Source organism: Lepus europaeus, chromosome 17, assembly GCF_033115175.1.
Source record: "Lepus europaeus isolate LE1 chromosome 17, mLepTim1.pri, whole genome shotgun sequence".
Lineage (NCBI taxonomy): Eukaryota > Metazoa > Chordata > Mammalia > Lagomorpha > Leporidae > Lepus > Lepus europaeus.
The window spans coordinates 25,048,497-25,069,265 of NC_084843.1; the positions used below are offsets into that span (position 1 = coordinate 25,048,497).

A 20,769-nucleotide genomic window follows, 5' to 3' on the forward strand; every position below is an offset into this window, starting at 1 on the left:
ATCTGGCTGTTTAGAACTAGGGAAATTACATTGCTGGTTACAAAATGGACTGAATACATAAACTCTAGATGAGTGAGCTGATACACTGGGGGTGGAAAGAAGATATTAGAGGGGCTGGCGCTGCTGCGTAGCAGGTAAAGCTGATGCCAGCATCCCATATGGGTGCCAGGTCAAGTCCTGGCTCCTCAATTTCCAATCTCTGCTATGGCCTGGGAAAGCAGTAGAAGATGGTCCAAGTGCTTGGGCCCCTGCACCCACATGGGAGACCAGGAAGAAGCTCCTGGCTCCTTGCTTCGGATCAGCACAGCTCCAGCTGCTGCAGCAAATTGGGGAGTGAACCAGTGGATGAAAGACTCTCTCTCTCCCTCTCTCTCTCTTCCTCTCCTCTCTTTCCCTCTCCTCTCTGTGTAACTCTGACTTTCTAGGTTTTTTTTATTTTTAACTAGTTTTTTTAGATTTATTTTATTTATTTGAAAGAGTTAGAGACGTAGATTCAGAGAGAGAAGTCTTCCATCCACTGGTTTACTCCCCAGCTGTGCAAATCTAAACCCAGGAGCCAGGAGCTTCTTCCAGGTCTCCCACATGTTGGGCAGGGGCCCAAGGACTTGGACCATCTTCTACTGCTATCCCAGGCCATAGCAGAGAACTGGATCGGAAGAGAAGCAGCTGGGACTAGAACCGGCGCCCATATGGGATGCCAGCACTTCAGGCCAGAGCGTTAACCCACTGCACCACAGCACCAACCCCTGACTTTCAAATAAATAAATAAATCTTAAAAAAAAGAAGATACTAGAAATTCTATTTATACTTTTATCTTTAAAAATTGTAAATAATGCTTTACTAATAAATACAAACTGACAGTAGTGTATGCAAGTAATTTTATAAGTTAAGCTCTATTGGTGGCAAATTTAAAACTATTCTAAAATTAAAATTTTACTTTATGATCAGTTTAAGTTCATAATTGATCAAAAATATAGGATTAAGTGTCAAAGGGATTACATAAATAAGACCAGTGTCTGAAAATAATAATTGATAGAATTAAAAAGGAGAGAATGATCCTACATGGGAAGCAGGATACACAGCAGACTCATAGAATGGCAAATGTCCTAAACAGCTCTGGCCTCAGAATCAGTCCTTAAGGCATTTGGATCTAGCTAAAAAGCCCATGAGAGTATTTCAGGCATGGAAAGCCAAGACACTGTGGCAAAAAAAAAAAAAAAAAAAAAGAAAGACATAAATGAAAGATCTCTGTGAGTGAGATCCCAGTGGAAAGAAGGTTCCTTTCTCTGAAAGGAGGAGAGAACTTGCACTTTGCTTATGGCCTTGTCTAAATAAGATTGGAGTTGGTGAACTCAAGAGGCTTTCATAGCCTTGGCAGCTCATGACAAGAGCCTAGGGTGATTACTGATGCCATAAACAAGAGTGTCAATTGTTAAATCAACAACAGGAGTCACTGTGCACTTACTCCCCATGTAGGACCTCTGTCCTTAATGTGTTATACTATGTGAATTAACGGTATAACTACTACTCAAATGGTACTCTATACTTTGTGTGTCTGTGTGTGTGCAAACTGTTGAAATCTTTACTTAATATATACTAAGTTGATCTTCTGTATATAAAGATAATTGAAAATGAATCTTGATGTGAATGGGATGGCTGCGGGTGGGAGGGAGGTTATGGGGGGGAGCCACTATAATTCAAAAGTTGTACTTTGGAAATTTATATTTATTAAATAAAAGTTGAAAAAAGCAAAAAAAATTTACTTTAAAACTATTTGCAGCCGGCGCTGCGGCTCAGTAGGCTAATCCTCCGCCTTGCGGCGCCGGCACACCGGGTTCTAGTCCCGGTCGGGGCACCGATCCTGTCCCGGTTGCCCCTCTTCCAGGCCAGCTCTCTGCTGTGGCCCAGGAGTGCAGTGGAGGATGTGGGCCCTGCACCCCATGGGAGACCAGGAGAAGCACCTGGCTCCTGCCATCGGAACAGCGCGGTGCCCCGGCCGCAGCGCGCCTACCGCGGCGGCCATTGGAGGGTGAACCAACGGCAAAACGGAGGACCTTTCCCTCTGTCTCCCTCTACTGTCCACTCTGCCTGTCAAAAATAAAAATTTAAAAAAAAAAAAAAAACTATTTGCATACCTCCGGAAGTAGCAAGTTCAAAAATTTATTATTGATAAGTGGGTGTGATTGAAAGCTTGAAGACCTCAGAACCGCACACCTGCCTCAAGTAGAAACCAGAAACTACAGTGTTTCCACTCCAATACTCATTTAATTCACACCACTAATAATGGTTTTTTTCTCAAATTTAAATGTGCATGATTATCGCCTGAGGGAATTGTTAAACTGCGAATTTCTGGGGTAGGAGTTTGGTCTATCAAGTAAGATGCCTGCATGCTCTATCAGAATACCTTGAGTTCAGTGCCTAGACCCTGACTCCAGCATTCTGCTAATGTAAAGTCTCAGAGACAGCAGTGACAGCTCAAGTGATTGAGTTCCTGCCACCCATAGGGAAGACCTGCATTGAGTTTGCAGCTTTGGCCTCGTTGGGAATGAACCAGCAAATAGGGGTGCACAATCTCTCTTGCGCTCTCTCTCTCTCTCTCTCTCTCTGCCTCTCAAAGAAAAATTTAAAAGAAATTGCAGATTTCTAAGGTCCATGCAGAGCCTGTTGAATTCCAAATATCTGGAAACCTGCATGTTTGATAAATCTCATTGATGACTCTGAATCAAATAGCTGCTAGACTCTCACATTAAGATAGACTTATCTAAATCACAGCAGTATTTCACTCTACTAAGGAACTGGCATCTAAGTGTGGATTTATAAGAAGGGCAGATTTTTACTGGCAAATGAATTTGCATCCAGCTACTTTACATAGTTGTTCACCACAGGGAATCATAGGCAGATGCACTCAAGTCATATTTCATCATCCCTGAAATGTCCATGTGGATGAAATACCAAAAATGACTTTCAAGCCATAATGTGAGTCACTACACAATTAACTAGATGCTTTTGGCAATTCCACACAACCAAAGCAAGGTTCAAAACCACTGATTCATTCCCACCCACCACACACCTTCAGATCAGACAAATGCTAAGAGCCAAGTGAAGGGACCCTTTTCAATGTGTGAACATCCTGAAACTCAAGATGTTAACCTGACATCTGCATCACCACCTCCCAGGAGGATGATAGCTCATGTCAGTCCCCCACACAGATGCAATGGCGTCAGTCACTGGACATGAAATGTGGTCCAGAGATTATTTATTTAAAACTCATAATTCCAGGGGCACAACTACATTATTAGAAAGAACACTGTTACAGCCCTCTCCCCCCTAGCAAAAGTACTTGTGATTTTCAACGTGAACATGTTTCATTCAGCCCGTACAAGGCTAATTCCGATCCTAATGTGCAAACATAGCTAGAGCATGGATTATTTCCAACCCATGAGAACAATGTGGACAGCAATTCCATGCTGCTTCCTCTATTCCGTGTCAGAGACATCAATAAGCAGAATTAGACACAAGTGGATTCCTTCTAGCATCCTAAGGAGGATCTTTTCTGATTCATACCTAGTTAGTGACCTGGTAGAATATCAGTTGCTCACCCGTTAGCTCAGTTTACCCCTGTGAAAACTGCAACTCTGCAACTGTTCACCAAATGTTTTCTCTTGAGCAAGTAACAGGCACAGCAAAGTTAGAACACCTGACTAATTCTTACCTCTGAATGAGTTCTTTACGTTTCTGAGCGAGATACTTCTTCTTTAAATTCATCAGTTCATTGGTGAGTTTCTCGATCTCATACTTATATTCTTGGCTCTGTGATTCATACATATTCAATTCTGAAGACAAAACCTAGCGTGGAAAAGAAGGCAGTGTTAACAAAAAGATGTGCAGTGAGACAATATTCCTTTTCTGAAAAATCTGTTTTAGTCTGCTACCACTTACCTTGGTAGGGCTACGGGTTCACAACTATGTCTGGGTGGAATAGTTAATCACATGTTTCCTGGCTAAGTAAGGGCTGATGATGACTCAAATCGAGTGACAGACCTAAATGACAACCCTGCCCCAAAGGAGAACTCTCAGGCAACATTCAAACCAGCTCGCAGATGAGCAGTGAGTAGAGGAATATTGTGAGTAGAGACAGAAAAACTCCCAGACACGCCGTCTGAAATTGCTTTTCAAGCCTTTTCTTTGAAAAGCATTCAAGAAAAACATCACTAGAGAGGTGGGATTCATCTGAGGATTGTGGTAAAAATGATTCTGAAATCATCCTGCCACTGCCGCTAACTAGGCATTCCAATTGATGCGCTTGCCAAGATTGTTGTTCCGCTCAATGTCTATCGCCTCCTGGTTGTGTTCTTTGAGACCATTCACATGTTCTGCCTTTATCCCAGCTCTGGGCCACTTGCCTGGAAGAAGCAGGGAGCTGTGACATATGCACAAGAGAGCCTGAGGCAAGAGAGGGTCTGTGGTGAGAAGCCTGACTATCCCACTCCTTCCATGGCTACGTTCAATAGATGCTCTTGTCTCGACAAGAGTAGGAATTATCTCATGCAAATACGGAGGAAAGCATACCAAAAGGAGGGTGTGCTCCCCACCAAACCCAAAGGCAGCAAAGGAAGGCTGTGGTCCTAAGGGGCATGTAATTGCCTCAAGTTCTTTTTCCCTTTGCTCTCCATTTTAAAGATTTGCATAAAAAAGAGATCTTTGCCTTTTGAGCACTCATCTGCTTCTGAACTCCTCTCTCTTCATTGCTGTAAAAATGATTCTGACTGTGTGTTCCCAGCTAAAGAATGTGACCTTCATGCTGGAGGGGGTGCTGTCTCAATAGTTAAACTCTTAGGAACAAAGACCCCGTTTTTAAACAATTGGGTTTAAATGGAATTTCCCAAGAGTCCAGATAATAAGGACCAGCTGGGGGCATGCTCAGCACCACCGACCTTGGACCCTCTTCCATGAAGTCTCACATTTCAATCCAAGAAAAAAAATCTGAATTTCCTCAGATAAAGAATTAAAGAGGCAAAAGGCCCCTGTGAGCCCCACTTCACAACAGCCCAGAGCTAAGTGTGGGTAAGATGCACGTGTGCACTTCTCTTCTATACACACCCCTAAAATCAAGAAAATAATCTTTTGTTTGAAATATTCAATTGTTTAAAGGAACAAAAACAACCAAAAGACTATGCCTTAAGCAAAATTCAAACTATGACTCAGGATTCTCTTGTGAAATGAACATTCAGGGTGATAAGTTGAAAATTAATGTTCTAATTAGATTTCTGTTTCATCTGCCCTTTTAAAGTAGAGGATGTGATTTTACAATGTCCTATTTTCAAAAGCGTTAGTGCTATGCCAGTGAGGTGGCAACAAGTGTTACCTTCATTGGGTAGGTAAGCGCCAGAGTTCAGCTAGCATGTACTGCCTTCAGTAGACATGTATGTGTAAAACTTCTCATACGTGCCAAGAACATATAATACTTGCAGAGGTAAAGTTCAAAGCTCAAAGGGTGAGCACACAATTTTTCAGAAAACTTTCAAAAGGCACAGACAATTGTAAAATACTCCATCCCCCAACTGAAGGGAATTATGCTAACAAAATTCTTGCATGATCTTATTTCTCTTCCTTGGCTACTTATATGATATGTGGTCAGGAGGCAAGGCCTTGGGGGCTGGGGAGTAGCTTGAAATTTGTGCACGGAGTGGCGGCAACCAGCTCAGGTCCAGGGGTCTGTTTCCACCAGGGGAGAGTGTGCAGCGGTTTCCTCTGTTCTTCTCTACCACCCACATCCTCTGAACATCCCAAGATCATCCACATAGATCCTGACTCAAATTTCCAAGTGATTGCCACCATCTTCTCCCCAATGCTTTCCTCACTTGCTCTCTTGCCTCTTTCGGAAAGGGAAGATTTTGGTGTCTAACAGCCTACAAGCTAGCAGAGGGCTAGCGTGGAGCTGGGGCCTGTTCCTCTGGGCCAGAGCTGTGAGGAAGCTGACCTGGTTGGAGGCTGGCATTTGGGAGAGCAGCTCGTTGCGCCAAGCCAGCGGACTTGTCCAGTGCATTCCCCCAAAGCGTGGCCTCCTCTGGGCCGGGAAAGAGCAGAGGCCAGTACTCACTTTCAGCTGCTTGGTCTTCTCCCGCAGCGTGTGCCGGTAGATCTGCAGCTGTTCCGCAGCCTCTGGGCCAGGCTGCCGGGCCAAGACGTGCTTTAGTTCCACATACAGTTTCTCCTTTTCCTGGTGGGCAGCAAAACCAGGAGCAGAGATAAACAGCCTCATCAAAGCAAGGAAGAAAGCCTTCAACAGCATGGCCAGGATGATTTGGCTGCAACTTGATTACAGATTCGCTCAACCGTGCACCCAACCAACCCTGAGAAGGGTCTAGGATGGCCCAGTTTTCAGATACAAATAATAAGATAAATGAGTAGGAGAAAGTCCCTCTCCCTGGAACACGACTGTGAGACCAGGTCAGTGATGGAAGATGTCCACAGAAGGTGGTGGGCAATAAAAACAGGGAGTAGCTGGTTTTTGGTGGAGGAGTTAGGGGAGGTTTTGCAAAAATGTCACTTGAGTTACTCTTCCAAGAATGGTTAGGAGTTTCCCCCAAGCAAGGAGAGAAAAAAAAGAGCCTTGCAGACCAAATGCCAATGATGGGACATATAGTGAGTCCAGTTCGGCAAGGGTACAGGGCAGGAGGAAGGGGGCAGGTAGACAAGTAAGCTGAGGCTCACAGGCTGAAATCAGAATGTGGGTGCCATTCAGGTACTGGTTGGGGACCACACCCGTTAGGCCACTGGGAGCTGGGGCTGAGCCATGACTGGGTCTGTGTTTAGGGAACCGACGCTGGCAGTAAGGCACAGTGCAGAGTAAGGGAGTTGCCCAGGGACCCATTACAAGCAGGAGGTGAAGAGCACTGGACCTGGCTTGCCTGGGGTGGAAGATGGGGAGATGGAGAGATGTGAAGGCATCGCTGAGGCAGAGTCAGCAGATCTGGTGATAGGTCAGACAAATGGAAAAGGAAGGGACAGGAGCCAAAGATGTCTCTGAAGGCTCTAATGTGGGCAGTGGTGAGGCGAGAGAGGTTGGGATGAGGGTCACACAGGTAGGGGAGGCTAGAAGAGGAGCAGGTGCTGGGGAAGGGAAAGGCTGAGCATGAGGTCCTGTGTAACAGCCACAAGAGGAGCTGAAAATGGGGGCCCAGTGTGGAGAAGCAAAGGGCACGCTGAGCCAGGACAATCAGATCTCTGAGCAAACAGGAACACAAGGGGTAGGTAGAGAAGGAAGATAAGAGGGAGAGCCACAGAACATCTCCCAAACAAGAAAAGGCAGGAGAAGGCAGGCATCTGAAAGGGTGTGAAAGGGGAGGAATGAGTGGAGTGGCCAGGGCATCAGATGAGGTAGAAAGAAACCAGAGCAGGGCCACACACAGAGGCTACCAAGACATCCTCACTGGCCTCAGTCAGACAGGCTGGGAAGCAGAAGTCACACAGGCTGAAGAACAAATCAGAAGGAAGACATTGAGTCTTCTAAGAAATATGACAGGGGAAGAGATCTGGAAATGAAATGAGACAATAGGCAGAAATCCAGGGAAACAGGGATATTCAAATTTCTAGAACAGAAGGAAAGGAGTTCCTGGGAAACCAGAACAAATTAGAATTCTGTAACATAAACATTAAATAACATGGACTTCCCACTTGTATCCTAGAGTCTAAATGCTTATAATGCCTTCTCATACGCTTGAACTAAAGATCCTACATATGAGCAAAGATTTATTTCTAGTGCCTCTCCCCTCTAGATTTCCCTGTCTCTAATGTGCCATACTTTGAGCAAACATTGATAAAGGTGAGGATGTCTACTCAGTTTCTGCATGTATTCATTTCCTTGCAGTAATTATGTTAAAGAAAAAAGGACGAGTTTAAAGTCCTCTCATTAAATGAAACTGCCAGCCAAAAGGAAACTAAATTTTACCTAGAGTTAAGTATTCTTGGCATTGTCAGGAAATAATCTATTTTTGCTGGAGAACACAAAAGTCATTAAAAAAAAAAGTAAAGGAAAATTCATTAACTAGTCATTGTTGCCATTTGGTTTAGTTTCCTTTTCCTCGGTCAAATTATAGAAACTTTATTGCAAATAACACATCTCTGCTTACAGAGGAGTGTATGCAACTTAAACACCAGTTGGATGGAATGAGTGTCTAGAGAAACACATGGAAAAGTAATACTCACCATTTAAGAAATAATTCCAGGAATGACAAGGAAACCCAAAAGCCTGCGCTAAAGAAGAAAGCTCTAACAAATAGAATTACAAAGTGATGATTTTCTTTTGCTGTTCAACACCTCCTGTCACACTTTACAACATAATCTTGGCAGTAAATGGATGTAGCAAGCAATGAGAAAGATATCGGGAGGTGAGTTTATTTTCTATAGCCACTTAACGCCTGCACTGTTGGAAAAATAACTCTGACAAGGCTTCAAGATTCAATTTGGAGAGGTTAATACATATGTGGAGAAGCCCATGAAACTGTTTTGTCCATTTCTTTCAGCTCACCTTTCTCTATAGCAGAGTATAGATCGACTTGAAAAGTAAAGAACCCCACAATGATGAAGAGGAAGCAGTCTGGTTTGGGATGTAATAATGTCTTAAAATGAAAATACCATCTTACTCCAAGAACCTTGAAATATTACATAGGTGTCATTCTTTCCTATTTCACTTAGTAGGTAGGGAGGAGACACAGGGAAGAAAGTTTTGGAGAAACAATTGCTACTACCTCATAGGTGATAGGTCAACAGGAATTAATGATGTGCCCAAAGTCCCTCAACAAGTCAGAATCCCAGTTACGATAGACCCAAGAATCACTTTTCCCATGCAACACTTCCTCTAGGGCTTGAATACCTTTACCCCTCTGAAAACATCTGGGCCAGACTGAGCTACAAAATCCCTGAAGACACCTGATAACATCAACAGAAGAATCAAGCCAGAGGTGAAGTAAGTTTCAAAACTATGGTAGTGGCCAGCATTGTGGTGTAGTGAGTTAAGCCATCATCTGCAATGCCAGCATCCCATTTGGACACTGGTTCATGTCCAGCTGCTCTACTTCCAATCCAGCTCTCTGCTAATGTGCCTGGGAAAGCAATGGAAGATGGGCCAAGTGCTTGGACCCCTGCACCCATGTAAGAGACCTGAAGGAAGCTCCTAGCTCCTGACTTTGGCATGGGCCAGCCCCAAGCCGTTGCAGCCATTTGGGGAGTGAACCAGCAGATAAAGACCAATTCATAGCTCCTCTAATAATGACTCTGTCCTTTTTTCTAGACCCTGTCTAGCGTACTTGGGCCTCATTCCTTTGTAATCATAACCTCTACTCTACCACCAATGGCTCTACTCCCAACCTGTGTGTACTGATGGTCCTCTTCCCCACTTAATGCTGTATAATTGTTCAAACCTGGTAAATGCCACTCTTAGGATCATTGGTTACTATCCTCACTCTGTCTTTTATGACCTTGTCTAAATATGAGCAGAGTCGGCAAACTTGGAAGGCTTCCATAGCCTTGGCAACTCATGACGACAGCCTAGGGTGATTACTGGCGCCATAAACTAGAGTGTCAATTTGTTGGGTCAACAACAGGAGCCACTGTGCACTTGCTCCTCATGTGTGATCTCTGTCCTTAATGTGCTGTACATTTTGATTTAATGCTATAACTAGTACTCAAACAGTATGTTTCACTTTGTGTTGCTATGTGGGTGCAAACTGTTGAAATCTTTATACTAAATTGATCTTCTGTATGTAAAGAGAATTGAAAATGAATCTTGATGCGAATGGAGGGGGAGAGGGAGCGGGAAAGGGGAGGGTTGCGGGTGGGAGGGAAGTTATGGGAGGGGGAAGCCATTGTAACCCATAAGCTGTACACTGGAAATTTATATTCATTAAATAAAAGTTAAAAAAAAAAAGGACCGATTCATTCTCTTTCTCTCTTTGTCTCTGGCTCTGTCTCTGGCGCGCTCTCTCTCTCTCTCTCTCTCTCTCTCTCTCTCTCTCTGTAACTCTGACTTTCAAGTAAGTAAATAAATAATTAAAAAGAGAAAAACTAGGGTGGAAGATATCAGAGGTAGAGCGTGACTCAACTCTCACCTCGTCACCTCCAGCACCTGAACGAGCCTGCCCATGCTCTCTAATAGGAAGTACAGTTTGCTGATATAGTGAATCATGGGGCCATTTGCCCTGTCTTCTTCTCTCACTTCTAGTTATTTTACCCAGCCTGTAAAATGGATTGCGACGGCTTTATTCTAAAGAATAACCGAGTGATTGAACAGTGAGGGCCCACAAGTGTGGAGAAAAGTAAAGAAAATGAACGAATTACCATTAAAACTGTCTGAGTACTCAAAGTCAAAAAGTTCTGAAAGTTAAATAAGCCAGGACAGTGATGCCTGTGAGTTCATTCATGGCGGGTGGGAGGAATACCAAATGCGGCGTCAGGGACTGAGGCGGCAGAAGCCATGAAGAGCAGAGGCAACAGGACTGGGGGCTAGTGGATGGAATGCATTGCCAGGCTTCAACAGGCACACATTTTGGTCTATGCTTGTAGTGGAAAACCTAAAATGATAAAACCAAAGTGATGTCTAGTCAGCATTAACATTCTAGTCATGTGTATCATACAGATTTGTATTTTGGGGAACCATGCTAGTAATTTAGACAAATATGGAGTGCTTGATGGATTGAAGGTCTTAAGTACGATTGTCTTCCAATTTATTTCTCTCCTAACCCTCTACAAGGGCCAACCAAGCTCTTCAAACATTGTGCAATGGTGTGTATAATAACCCCATTTAGAGACAAAGCGTGCAATTCTATTATAAAGAGAATCTATCTTATGCAACAGAGACTCATTAGCTGCCCAATGTATATTGTCTCCATAAGCCAGCAGTGGCAGAACCAGCTGCCTTGTAATACATATCCTGTCCTTCTTCATTAAGCCACATCCATTTCTCTTTAAACCTAGACAATTAATTTGTCACTTGGTTGGAGGCACCATATGTCAATGAAACATAATAAGAACATCATAAATAGTTTATTACTTCCCCACCAGCAGAAGATTGCATCTTCAGGTTAGCATGTCTTTATTTATTCAGAGTCTGTTCATAATGTCCATCAATACTACTTTGTAGCATGCCTCTCTCCTTACATTACTTTATGAACAGCTATACCAGAATAAACCTAGACTATGAACACTGAGGGACCGGCCTTCTCTTTGGCATGTCTTGAGAGCACTAACCATGCTATGTCCATCCTTGAAATGATATTCTCCTCCCAGACAGCCCATTCTTAACAGTTGGACAAACTGTCAGGCATGATTATGGATTCTTTTGCTGCAACTGTCTCTGCCAACTTATTCTGGATAACAGCACATCTCATTGTCAACATCGGCTGAGTGCAGTGGTAAGAAATTAATTACAATATTAGCTTCGAATAATGCTGTCATTATTTGGTGACAGTCTGTAACTCCAGTTGCAAAATGCATATACAGAATCACTCAGACTTCAGGTGCTTGTGTTTTATCTGACAACAAATTAAAAGCCGACATTCTGAACAGTCTATGCAAATAAGGGTCGGTGCTGTTCTGGGTTTGATTCAGAGGAAGAAATTGAGTCTCTCCCAGAATGCCTTTCCCCATCAAGCTTTCATAATCACTGTGAATACTCCATCTTCTGTTTTGCCTCTCCGGCTGAAAACAAAAGGCAGTTCACACTGAACGTGCACCTCAGCACCCCTTCTTTCTCAGCTCACCTGCTTCATGCAATGACTGACTGAGAGGAGCTAATTTATTCTGTGTTTCATTGGAATCTGTGTTTGGCAAATGCCAGTGCATGGATTCCACTCAACCTGGCGTCATCAATTTGCATGGGCAAAAGTAGGAATAATTGCCTCACTCTCTGAACTAGCTGATGCATGGCAAGCAGGCAACCTCCTCCTGACTGAGGACACATTTATCTACACCCACCAGGGCAAAAGCCACCCACACAGGTACTGGAGTATCAGGTACTCTGAGGGAAGGGACACCGCCTCATCTTCATTGTCAACTCACCCAAAGGACTGGTTCAACATAAGACTCGTTCTAAAAACAAAATCCCATGACCACAACTTCGGAGAAAACCTCCTTCACTGTATATACTGAAAAGTTCTAAAAGCTCTACAAAATGGCAACTGACACCATCTGTTACATCCTGCAGTGTTTAATTTTATGAACCTATTCTTCCTCTCCAATTGAGTTATGAGTCTATAAGGTCAAAACCTGAATGGGTAGATGGAGGGATGGATGGAGAGAGAGAGAGAGAGAGACTTTCTACCTACTTTTATGTTCTGCTCATTCTAGGTGTATAGTAATTTTGTTGATTGAAATTATATTGACGACATACATTGACAACAAATTATGTCCATCACATTTTAGTAGTCTACATCAATTAAGGTGTAAATATATTTGTGCTGAGAACTTTTACTTGGATTAGACCATTGAATAATATCTTCCAGTTAGCAGGGCCTACATTATCCACCCAAGGAGCTGGTATTATGAGTGTCATAAACTTAAGCTAAAATTTTTCTTTTTGTATACTGTAAATAATTCAGAAATTCACTTGAAGTATCACACGGATGTCTTAGTAAAATGTTTATTAAAGTTTTCTGATAGTTTGAGAGGTTTCAAACACTCTTTCAATTCATAAAACTTGCAAAAAATATTCAAATCAATTAGTTCTGAAAATACCACATCTTTGTGCATGTACATACCAGTACACATATTTGAAAATGCAAGCACATCAAAGAAGGAGGTACCTTTCTCTGAAGGGAGGAGAGAACTTCCACTTTGACTATGACCTTGTCTAAGTAAGATTGGAGTTGGTGAACTCAAGAGGCTTCCATAGCCTTGGCAGCTCATGACAAGAGCCTCGGTGATCACTGATGTCATGAGTAAGAATGTCAATTGTTAAATCAACAACAGGAGTCACTGTGCACTTACTCTCCATGTAGGACCTCTGTCCTTAATGAGTTGCACTATGAGGATTAACAGTAAAACTTGTCTTCAAACAGTACTTTATACTTTGTGTATCTGTGTGGGTGCAAACTGTTGAAATCCTTACTTAGTATAGAGTTGATCTTCTGTATATAAAAATAATTAAAAATGAATCTTAATGAAGAATGGGATGAGAGGGAGTAGGAGGTGGGATAGGAGTGGGGGTGGGAGGGCAGGTATGGGGGTGGGGGGAGAACCACTATATTCCAAAAGCTGTACCTATGAAATTTATATTTATTAAATAAAAGCTTTCTTTAAAAAAGGAAAAGAAAATGCAAGCATAATTCTCACACTACATTCTTCAAGTAAATAATGTGTTGACTTTTTAAACAGCTTCCTAAACACAGAAATTCTAATTGCACACATAACTCTCTTCTAGAATTTTTTTAAATGCAATATATTTTTGTCTCTTCGCTTGCTTTCAGTCCTTTTTCCATCTTTCTACCCCATCCATAATTCTTAACAAAAGACTAAAGCCAGGTTTGAAATTTTAAGCAAAATTACTTCCCCCTCTAAATAAAAGCAACTCCAGAACACTGTCTAATTTATCTGGAAATGCCTTCTTTCATTAGTGGGAAAATAAATTACAAGGTCTACAAACATATTACATTTCTCTCTAGCTTTAAAAAGGGAAAAATAATGGCTAATACCTTGGGGCTTTCTTGTTTATTGGCTTTATAAGAAAATGTCAGTGCAACTGAACTCTGGACCCATCTTGTTTATGATGTCATGAAGTGGAAAAGCCCCCTGGAGAGAGTGGGAGATGCTGGAATTGGGAATGAAACAGAATTACACAGCCAAGTTCCTCATGAACGCACAACTAGTTGGTTACACAGGGGTTCTAGGCTTCAGCTATAGATGATTAAGTGTTTTATGAGGCATAAAAGAAATCTGCATGCACTAACCTTCACCACTTTTGTTAACAATAGGAAAAGTATTTCTAGAGTTTTCTAACATAAACAACATAAGCTTTCGGAGAGATCTTTTTGCAAGAGATTTTATTCCCCAAATGAAAATAAATGTTTGTGAAATTCTGTTCAAAGCATACAATTCCCTCAACTTGCCTGAATTTTGTTACCAAGACTGTTTGCTGTATCTTTGCACCTTGCTTAGAAACTTATCATATGTGAAGAATTTGCTCATATTAAATCATGATAATATTGACTTTTCTTAAAGCTGATAATGAAGCAGGTCCTGAGAGGGTCAAGCCAACTAAGTATTTATTTAGTACTAGTTCTATACAAATGATTGTGTGAGGTTCATACAAAGTTAAGAAGATCCAAAATGTAAGGAGCTTACTATCAAGCCAAAGAAAAACAAATATCCAAGTCATTATGAAATGATCAGTGAGGCCATGACCCCAGAGAGATATGAGGAATAGCGGGCATTTATAGGTAGGTTCAAAGGCAGAGATGATATCCATTTGTTGGGCCATAGACAGGGAACTATTTCATATAGACCTTGGTGGGAGTATCAGTAGCAGTAATAATATTTGTATGTATGGGTCAGAAAACATCTTTACTGTCAAAGGACAACCTTAATACACAAAGTCACTTGATGTTGACTGACCCATTGTAAATGGCATCTATCATCTCTATGATGATTAGGTACCCCTGGTATGCACGGATGGTTTAATATAAAAAAATCAATAAATGTGTTACCTCATATTAACAAAATGAAGAATAAAAACCATATGATTATCTAATAGATGCAGAGAAAACATTTGATAAAATGCAACATCCTTTCATGATAAAAAAAAAAAACCTTGAGCAAATTGAGTTTAGAAGAAACATTCCTCAACACAAACCCAATGCCAGCATCATATTGAATGGAGAAAAGTTGGAAGCACTTCCACTAATATCTGGAACCAGACAAGGATTCCCAGTTTCACCACTCTTATTCAATACCATCCTAAGGTTCTAGCTAAAACATCACATTAACAAACTAAAGAATAAAAACCATATGATTATCTCAATGGATGCAAAGAAAGCATTTGATAAAATACAACAGCCTTTCAGGATGACAACTTTAAGCAAATTAGGTATAGAAGAAACATTCCTTAACATAATCAAAGCAATTTATGACAAACCCATGGCCAGAATCCTATTGAATCGGGAAATGTTGGAAGCATTCCCACTGAGATCCGGAACCAGACAAGGATATCTACTCACCATTGCTATTCAATATAGTCCTGGAAGCCTTAGCCAGAACCTTAGGCAAGAAAAAGAAATCAAAGGGATATAAATTGTAAAGAAGGAGGTACAATTATCCCTGTTTGCAGACGACATGATCCTATATATAGGAGAACCAAAAGACTCCACTAAGAGACTATTGAAACTCATAAGAAAGCTTGATAAGTTTGCAAAATATAAAATCAACACTCAAAAATCAACAGCCATACACAATGCCATGGCTGATAAAGAACCTGTAAGGTCAGTCCCACTCACAATAGCTACAAAAAAAATTAAATACCTTGGAATAAATTTAACCAAGGAGGTAAAGATCTCCACAATGAAAATTATAAAACTTAAAGAAAGAAATAGAAGTAGACACAAAAAAATGGAAAAATCTTCCATGTTCACTAATTGAAAGAATTAATATCATCAAAATGTTCATACTACCCAAAGTAATTTACAGACTCAATGCAGTTGCTATCAAAATACCAAGGACATTTTTCTCAGTTCTAGAAAAAACAATGCTAAAATTCAAATGGATACACTGAATAGCTAAAGCAATTTTTTTAATTGTGTTTGGATTATAAATCAACTCAAACTAAAAACTTAAAATCCCAGAAGTTGTCTTTTCTTCAGTAAAAGATTATTTAATTACCATTTAATAAGAAACTTCTTTACATGTAAAAAGGGTTAGTCTTGGTTATAAAGAAAATATTTGAGAACATTGGGATCTAAGTTGTTTCTTTTCTTGTTTAATTTATGGCTCACTGTTTGCCAGTCTTTGCTACAATGTAACATACTAAAACTTTCTATAAGCTAACTTTCTGCTCAGTCTTTTCCTCATTAACTTTTTTTAACTTTTATTTAATGAATATAAATTTCAAAAGTACAGCTTATGGATTACAATGGCTTTCCTCCCCCATAACTTCCCTCCCACCTGCAACCTTTCCCTTTCCCGCTCCCTCACCCCTTCCATTCACATCAAGATTCATTTTCATTTCTCTTTATATACAGAAGATCAGTTTAGCATATATTAAGTAAATATTTCAACAGTTTGCACCCACACAAAACATGAAGTGTAAAATACTGTTTGAGTACTAGTTATAGCATTAAATCACAATGTATAGCACATTAAGGACAGAGATCCTACATGAGGAGTAAGTGCATAGTGACTCCTGTTGTTGACTTAACAAATTGACACTCTTGTTTATGGCATCAGTAATCACCCTAGGCTCTTGTCATGAGTTGCCAAAAAAGCAATCTTAAATAACAAAAACAAAGCCAGAAGATCACAATACCAGATCTCAATACATACTACAGGCAGCTATAATGAAAACAGGCTGGTACTGACACAAAAATACACATGTAGACCAACAGAACAGAATAGAAACCCCAGAAATTAATCCACATATCTACAACCAATTAATCTTGGACAAAGGAGCTAAAATAAATCTCTGGAGAAAGGACAGTCTCCTCAACAAATGATGTTGGGAAAATTAGACCTACACATGCAGAAGTATGAAACAAGACCCCTACCTTACACTTTATACAAATATCAACTCACAATGGATCAAGTATCTACTTCTATGACCTGATACAGTCAAATTACCAGAGGAAAACTCTGCAAGACAATGGCAATGGCAAAGACTTCTTGAAAAAGACCCCCAGAAGCACAGTTAATAAAAGCAAAATAAACAAATGGGATTACACAATTCTAAAGCTTTTGCACTGCAAATGAAACACTCAACAAAGTGAAGAGGCAATAGACAGAATGAGAGAAAATATTTGCAAACCGTGCAACTGATCAAGGATTAATATCCAAGACCTATAAAGAGCTTAAGAAACTCAACAACAACAAAATAAATAATCTATTTAAGAAATGGGAAAAGGAAATGAACAGGCATTTTTCAAAGGATGAAATACAAATGGCCAACAGACTCATGAAAAAAATGCTCAGGATTGCTAGCCATCAGGGAAATGCCAATAAAAATCACAATGAAGTTTCACCTTATTTTTGGCAATCATCCAAAAACCAAAAAATAATAAATACTGGTGAGGATGCAGAGAAAAAGATCCCTTATATACTGAAAACAGATCTGCCAATATGACCCAGTCATCCCACTCCTGGGAATTGAGCCAAAGGAATGAAATCAGCATATGAAAGAGTTATTCATACCCCCATATTTACTGCAGCTCAATTCACAAATAGCTAAGATATGGAATCAATCCAGATGTCTATCAACTGATGACTAGAGAAAGCAAAAGTGGTGTATATATACGCTATGGAATATTACTCAAGCATAAAAAAGAATGAAATCCTGTCTTTTGCAATGAAGTGGATACAAGTGGAAAGCATTGTGCTTAGTGAAATAAGTCAGCAACACAAATATCATATGTTTTATCTGATATGTGGCAATTACTATAAAATACTCCCCCCCAAAAAAGTACAGGAATGAAATGGACATGTTGTGATTTGATCGCTGTGTTTAGCCCTTGTTTAAACTCCTACAGAATTATGGTCTTTCTACTTTTTACTTGTTGAGTATTATAGTTAGTGGTGCATTAAGCTTGTGATTATAAAGTGGATTGAAATTATTGGGGGAGGGGCTGGTGCTGTGGCCTAATAGCTTAAGCCTCCACCTGTGATGTCAGCATCTGATATGGGCACCAGTTTTAGACCTGGCTGCTCGATTTCCAATCCAGCTCTCTGCTAGCGCATCTAGGAAAGCAGTAGAAGATGGCCCAAGTGGGAGACCCAGAGGAAGCCCCAGGCTCATGGCTTCAGCCTGACCTAGCCCCAGCAATTGATGCCATTTGGGGAGAGAACCAGCAGATGGAAGATATCTCTCTTTCTCCCTCTCTCTCCCTCTCCCTCTCTCTCTCTCCCTTTCTCTTTTCCCCTCTCTGTCTTTCCCCCTCTCTGTCTTTCCCTCGCTCTGTAACTCTCTTTTTCAAATAAATAATAAATCTCTGAAAAAAAATAAATAAAAGATTGAGGGAGGGAGAGAGAGGAAGGCAAATATGATTTATCTTTAGAATTGTACCTATGAAATATATTAAATCTGTTCTCTTTATATTAATAAAAATATTTTAATAAAAAATGTTATGTTTCTAAAATGAATCTGAACACCATATAGAAACTTGTTTAGAAGATTTGAGGGGCGGAGCCAAGATGGCGGAAGAGTGAGGGCGCACACAACAGTTTGGGAAAAGAAATTTTAACAAGGGTGGAGTTACTGTATCCTTAAGAAGAGACTCAGAGGAAAAAACTGCAGAGGAAACTCTTCCGGATCTAGTGGATGTGACACGGAGGACCTACGAGGAGAGCAAGGTGGCCCACTGCCGCGCCGAGCCCTGCCAAGCGGCACAGAGCCACACTGAGCCGCACCTAGCAGCGCCCAGCCGCACCGCGCTGCACCGACCTGACCCACACTGAGCCACACCACGGACAGGGGGGCCACGAGAGTTGGGAAACAGCAAGCCCAGCTACAGAAGCCCACCCACAGAATTTGAGCCCCAGTGCTGGAAGGAAAGGTAACCCGAGACATTGGCCACGAAGGTTACACCGTGGTCTGAGCTCACATGGGGGGGAGGGGGAACTACACCAGGCTGACTGGAAGAAAAAAAAGGGGGTGGGGGGGAACCAGCTGGGACACTAGCCTCTCTCTGCACTCTCCTTACAAACCCCAGAAAGACAAAGAGCAGGGACCACTTTACATAAGTAAAACAAACTCTGTAGCCTAGGCAACACTGAAGAACCAGAGCTCTTTGGCCACACCTCCAAGATGCCAAACAAACGTAGAAACCAAGGTAACAAGAGCAAGGAAGACACTATAATGCCCTCAAATGAAAAAGACACCCCAATTCAAGATTATGAAGATGATGAGATAGAAGAAATGCAAGAAGCGGATCTCAAAAAATTGGTAAGAACATTAAGAAGCTCTCAAAAACAAATTCTTGAACTACAGAAATCCTTAATGGACAAGAGAAAATCTCTCTCGTGAAAATGAAATATTAAGGAGGAATCAAAAGGAAATGAAACAACTAGTAGAACAAGAAACAGTGATAGTGATGAGAAGTCATAATGAAATGAAGAATTCAATAGATCAAATGACAAACACATTAGAGAGCCTTAAAAACAGAATGGGTGAAGCAGAAGAGAGAATATCAGACTTAGAAGACAGAGAACAGGAAAGGAAACAGGCAAACCAAAGAAAACAAGAGGAAATTAGAAATCTAAAAAATACTGTCAGGAATCTACAGGATACTATTAAAAAACCCAACATTCGGGTCCTAGGAGTTCCTGAAGGCATGGAGAGGGAGAAAGGATTAGAAGGCCTTTTTAGTGAGATACTAGCAGAAAATTTCCCAGGTTTGGAGAAGGACAGAGACATCTTAGTACAGGAAGTTCATAGAACCCCTAATAAACATGACCAAAAGAGATCCTCACCACGACACATTGTAATTAAACTCACCACAGTGAAACATAAAGAAAAGATCTTAAAATGCACAAGAGAGAAACATCAGATTACTCTCAGAGGATCTCCAATTAGACTCACAGCAGACTTCTCATCAGAAACCCTACAAGCGAGGAGGGAATGGCGAGATATAGCCCAGGTACTAAGAGAGAAAAACTGCCAGCCCAGAATATTATATCCTGCAAAGCTCTCATTTGTGAATGAAGGTGAAAGAAAGACCTTTCACAGCAAACAGAAATTGAAAGAATTCGTCGCCACTCGTCCAGCCCTGCAAAAGATGCTTAAAGATGTGATACACACAGAAACACAGAAACATGGTCATCAATATGAAAGAAGGTAAAGGAAGGAAACCTCACAGCAAAAGATCACAGGAAACCCAAAAATGATAGGGCAAAGTTACTACTTATTGATAGTCACATTAAACGTTAAAGGCCTGAACAATCCAGTTAAAAGACACCGATTGGCTGATTGGGTTAAGGAACAAAACCCATCTATCTGCTGCTTACAAGAAACACATCTTTCTAACAAAGATGCACACAGACTGAAAGTGAAAGGCTGGAAAAAGATATACCATGCCAACAGAAATGAAAAAAGAGCGGGAGTATCCATCTTAATATCAGATAACATAAATTTTACCACAAAAACTATTAGGAGAGACAAAGAAGGGCACTATATAATGATTAAGGGATCCATTCAACAGGAAGATATAATGATTATCAATGTATATGCACCTAATTACAGGGCACCGGTTTATTTAAAAGACTTGTTAAGGGAATTAAATGGAGACTTAGACCCCAATACAATAGTACTGGGGGACTTCAATACCCCACTCTCAGAGATAGACAGATCATCAGGACAGAAGACCAACAAGGAGACAGTAGATTTAAATGACACTATAGCTCAAATGGACCTAACAGATATCTACAGAACATTTCATCCTACATCTAAAGACTTTACATTCTTCTCAGCAGTACATGGAACCTTCTCTAGGATTGACCACATGCTAGGCCATAAAGCAAGTCTCAGCAAATAAAAAAGAATTAGAATCATACCATGCAGCTTCTCAGACCATAAAGGAA

The 20,769-nt window shown here is 40.9% G+C and overlaps 1 protein-coding gene across 1 annotated transcript in view; it reads right to left on the bottom strand.

The window, feature by feature from the left end:
• Positions 1-20,769, bottom strand: part of CFAP58 (cilia and flagella associated protein 58) — a 117,950-nt gene that overhangs the window by 2,388 nt on the left and 94,793 nt on the right. The window contains exons 16-17 of the mRNA XM_062214771.1: positions 6,101-6,220; positions 3,713-3,846 (exon numbers count right to left, since the gene is read on the bottom strand). Coding sequence (XP_062070755.1) covers positions 3,713-3,846; positions 6,101-6,220 — 254 coding nt within the window. The remainder of the gene's footprint in view (positions 1-3,712; positions 3,847-6,100; positions 6,221-20,769) is intronic.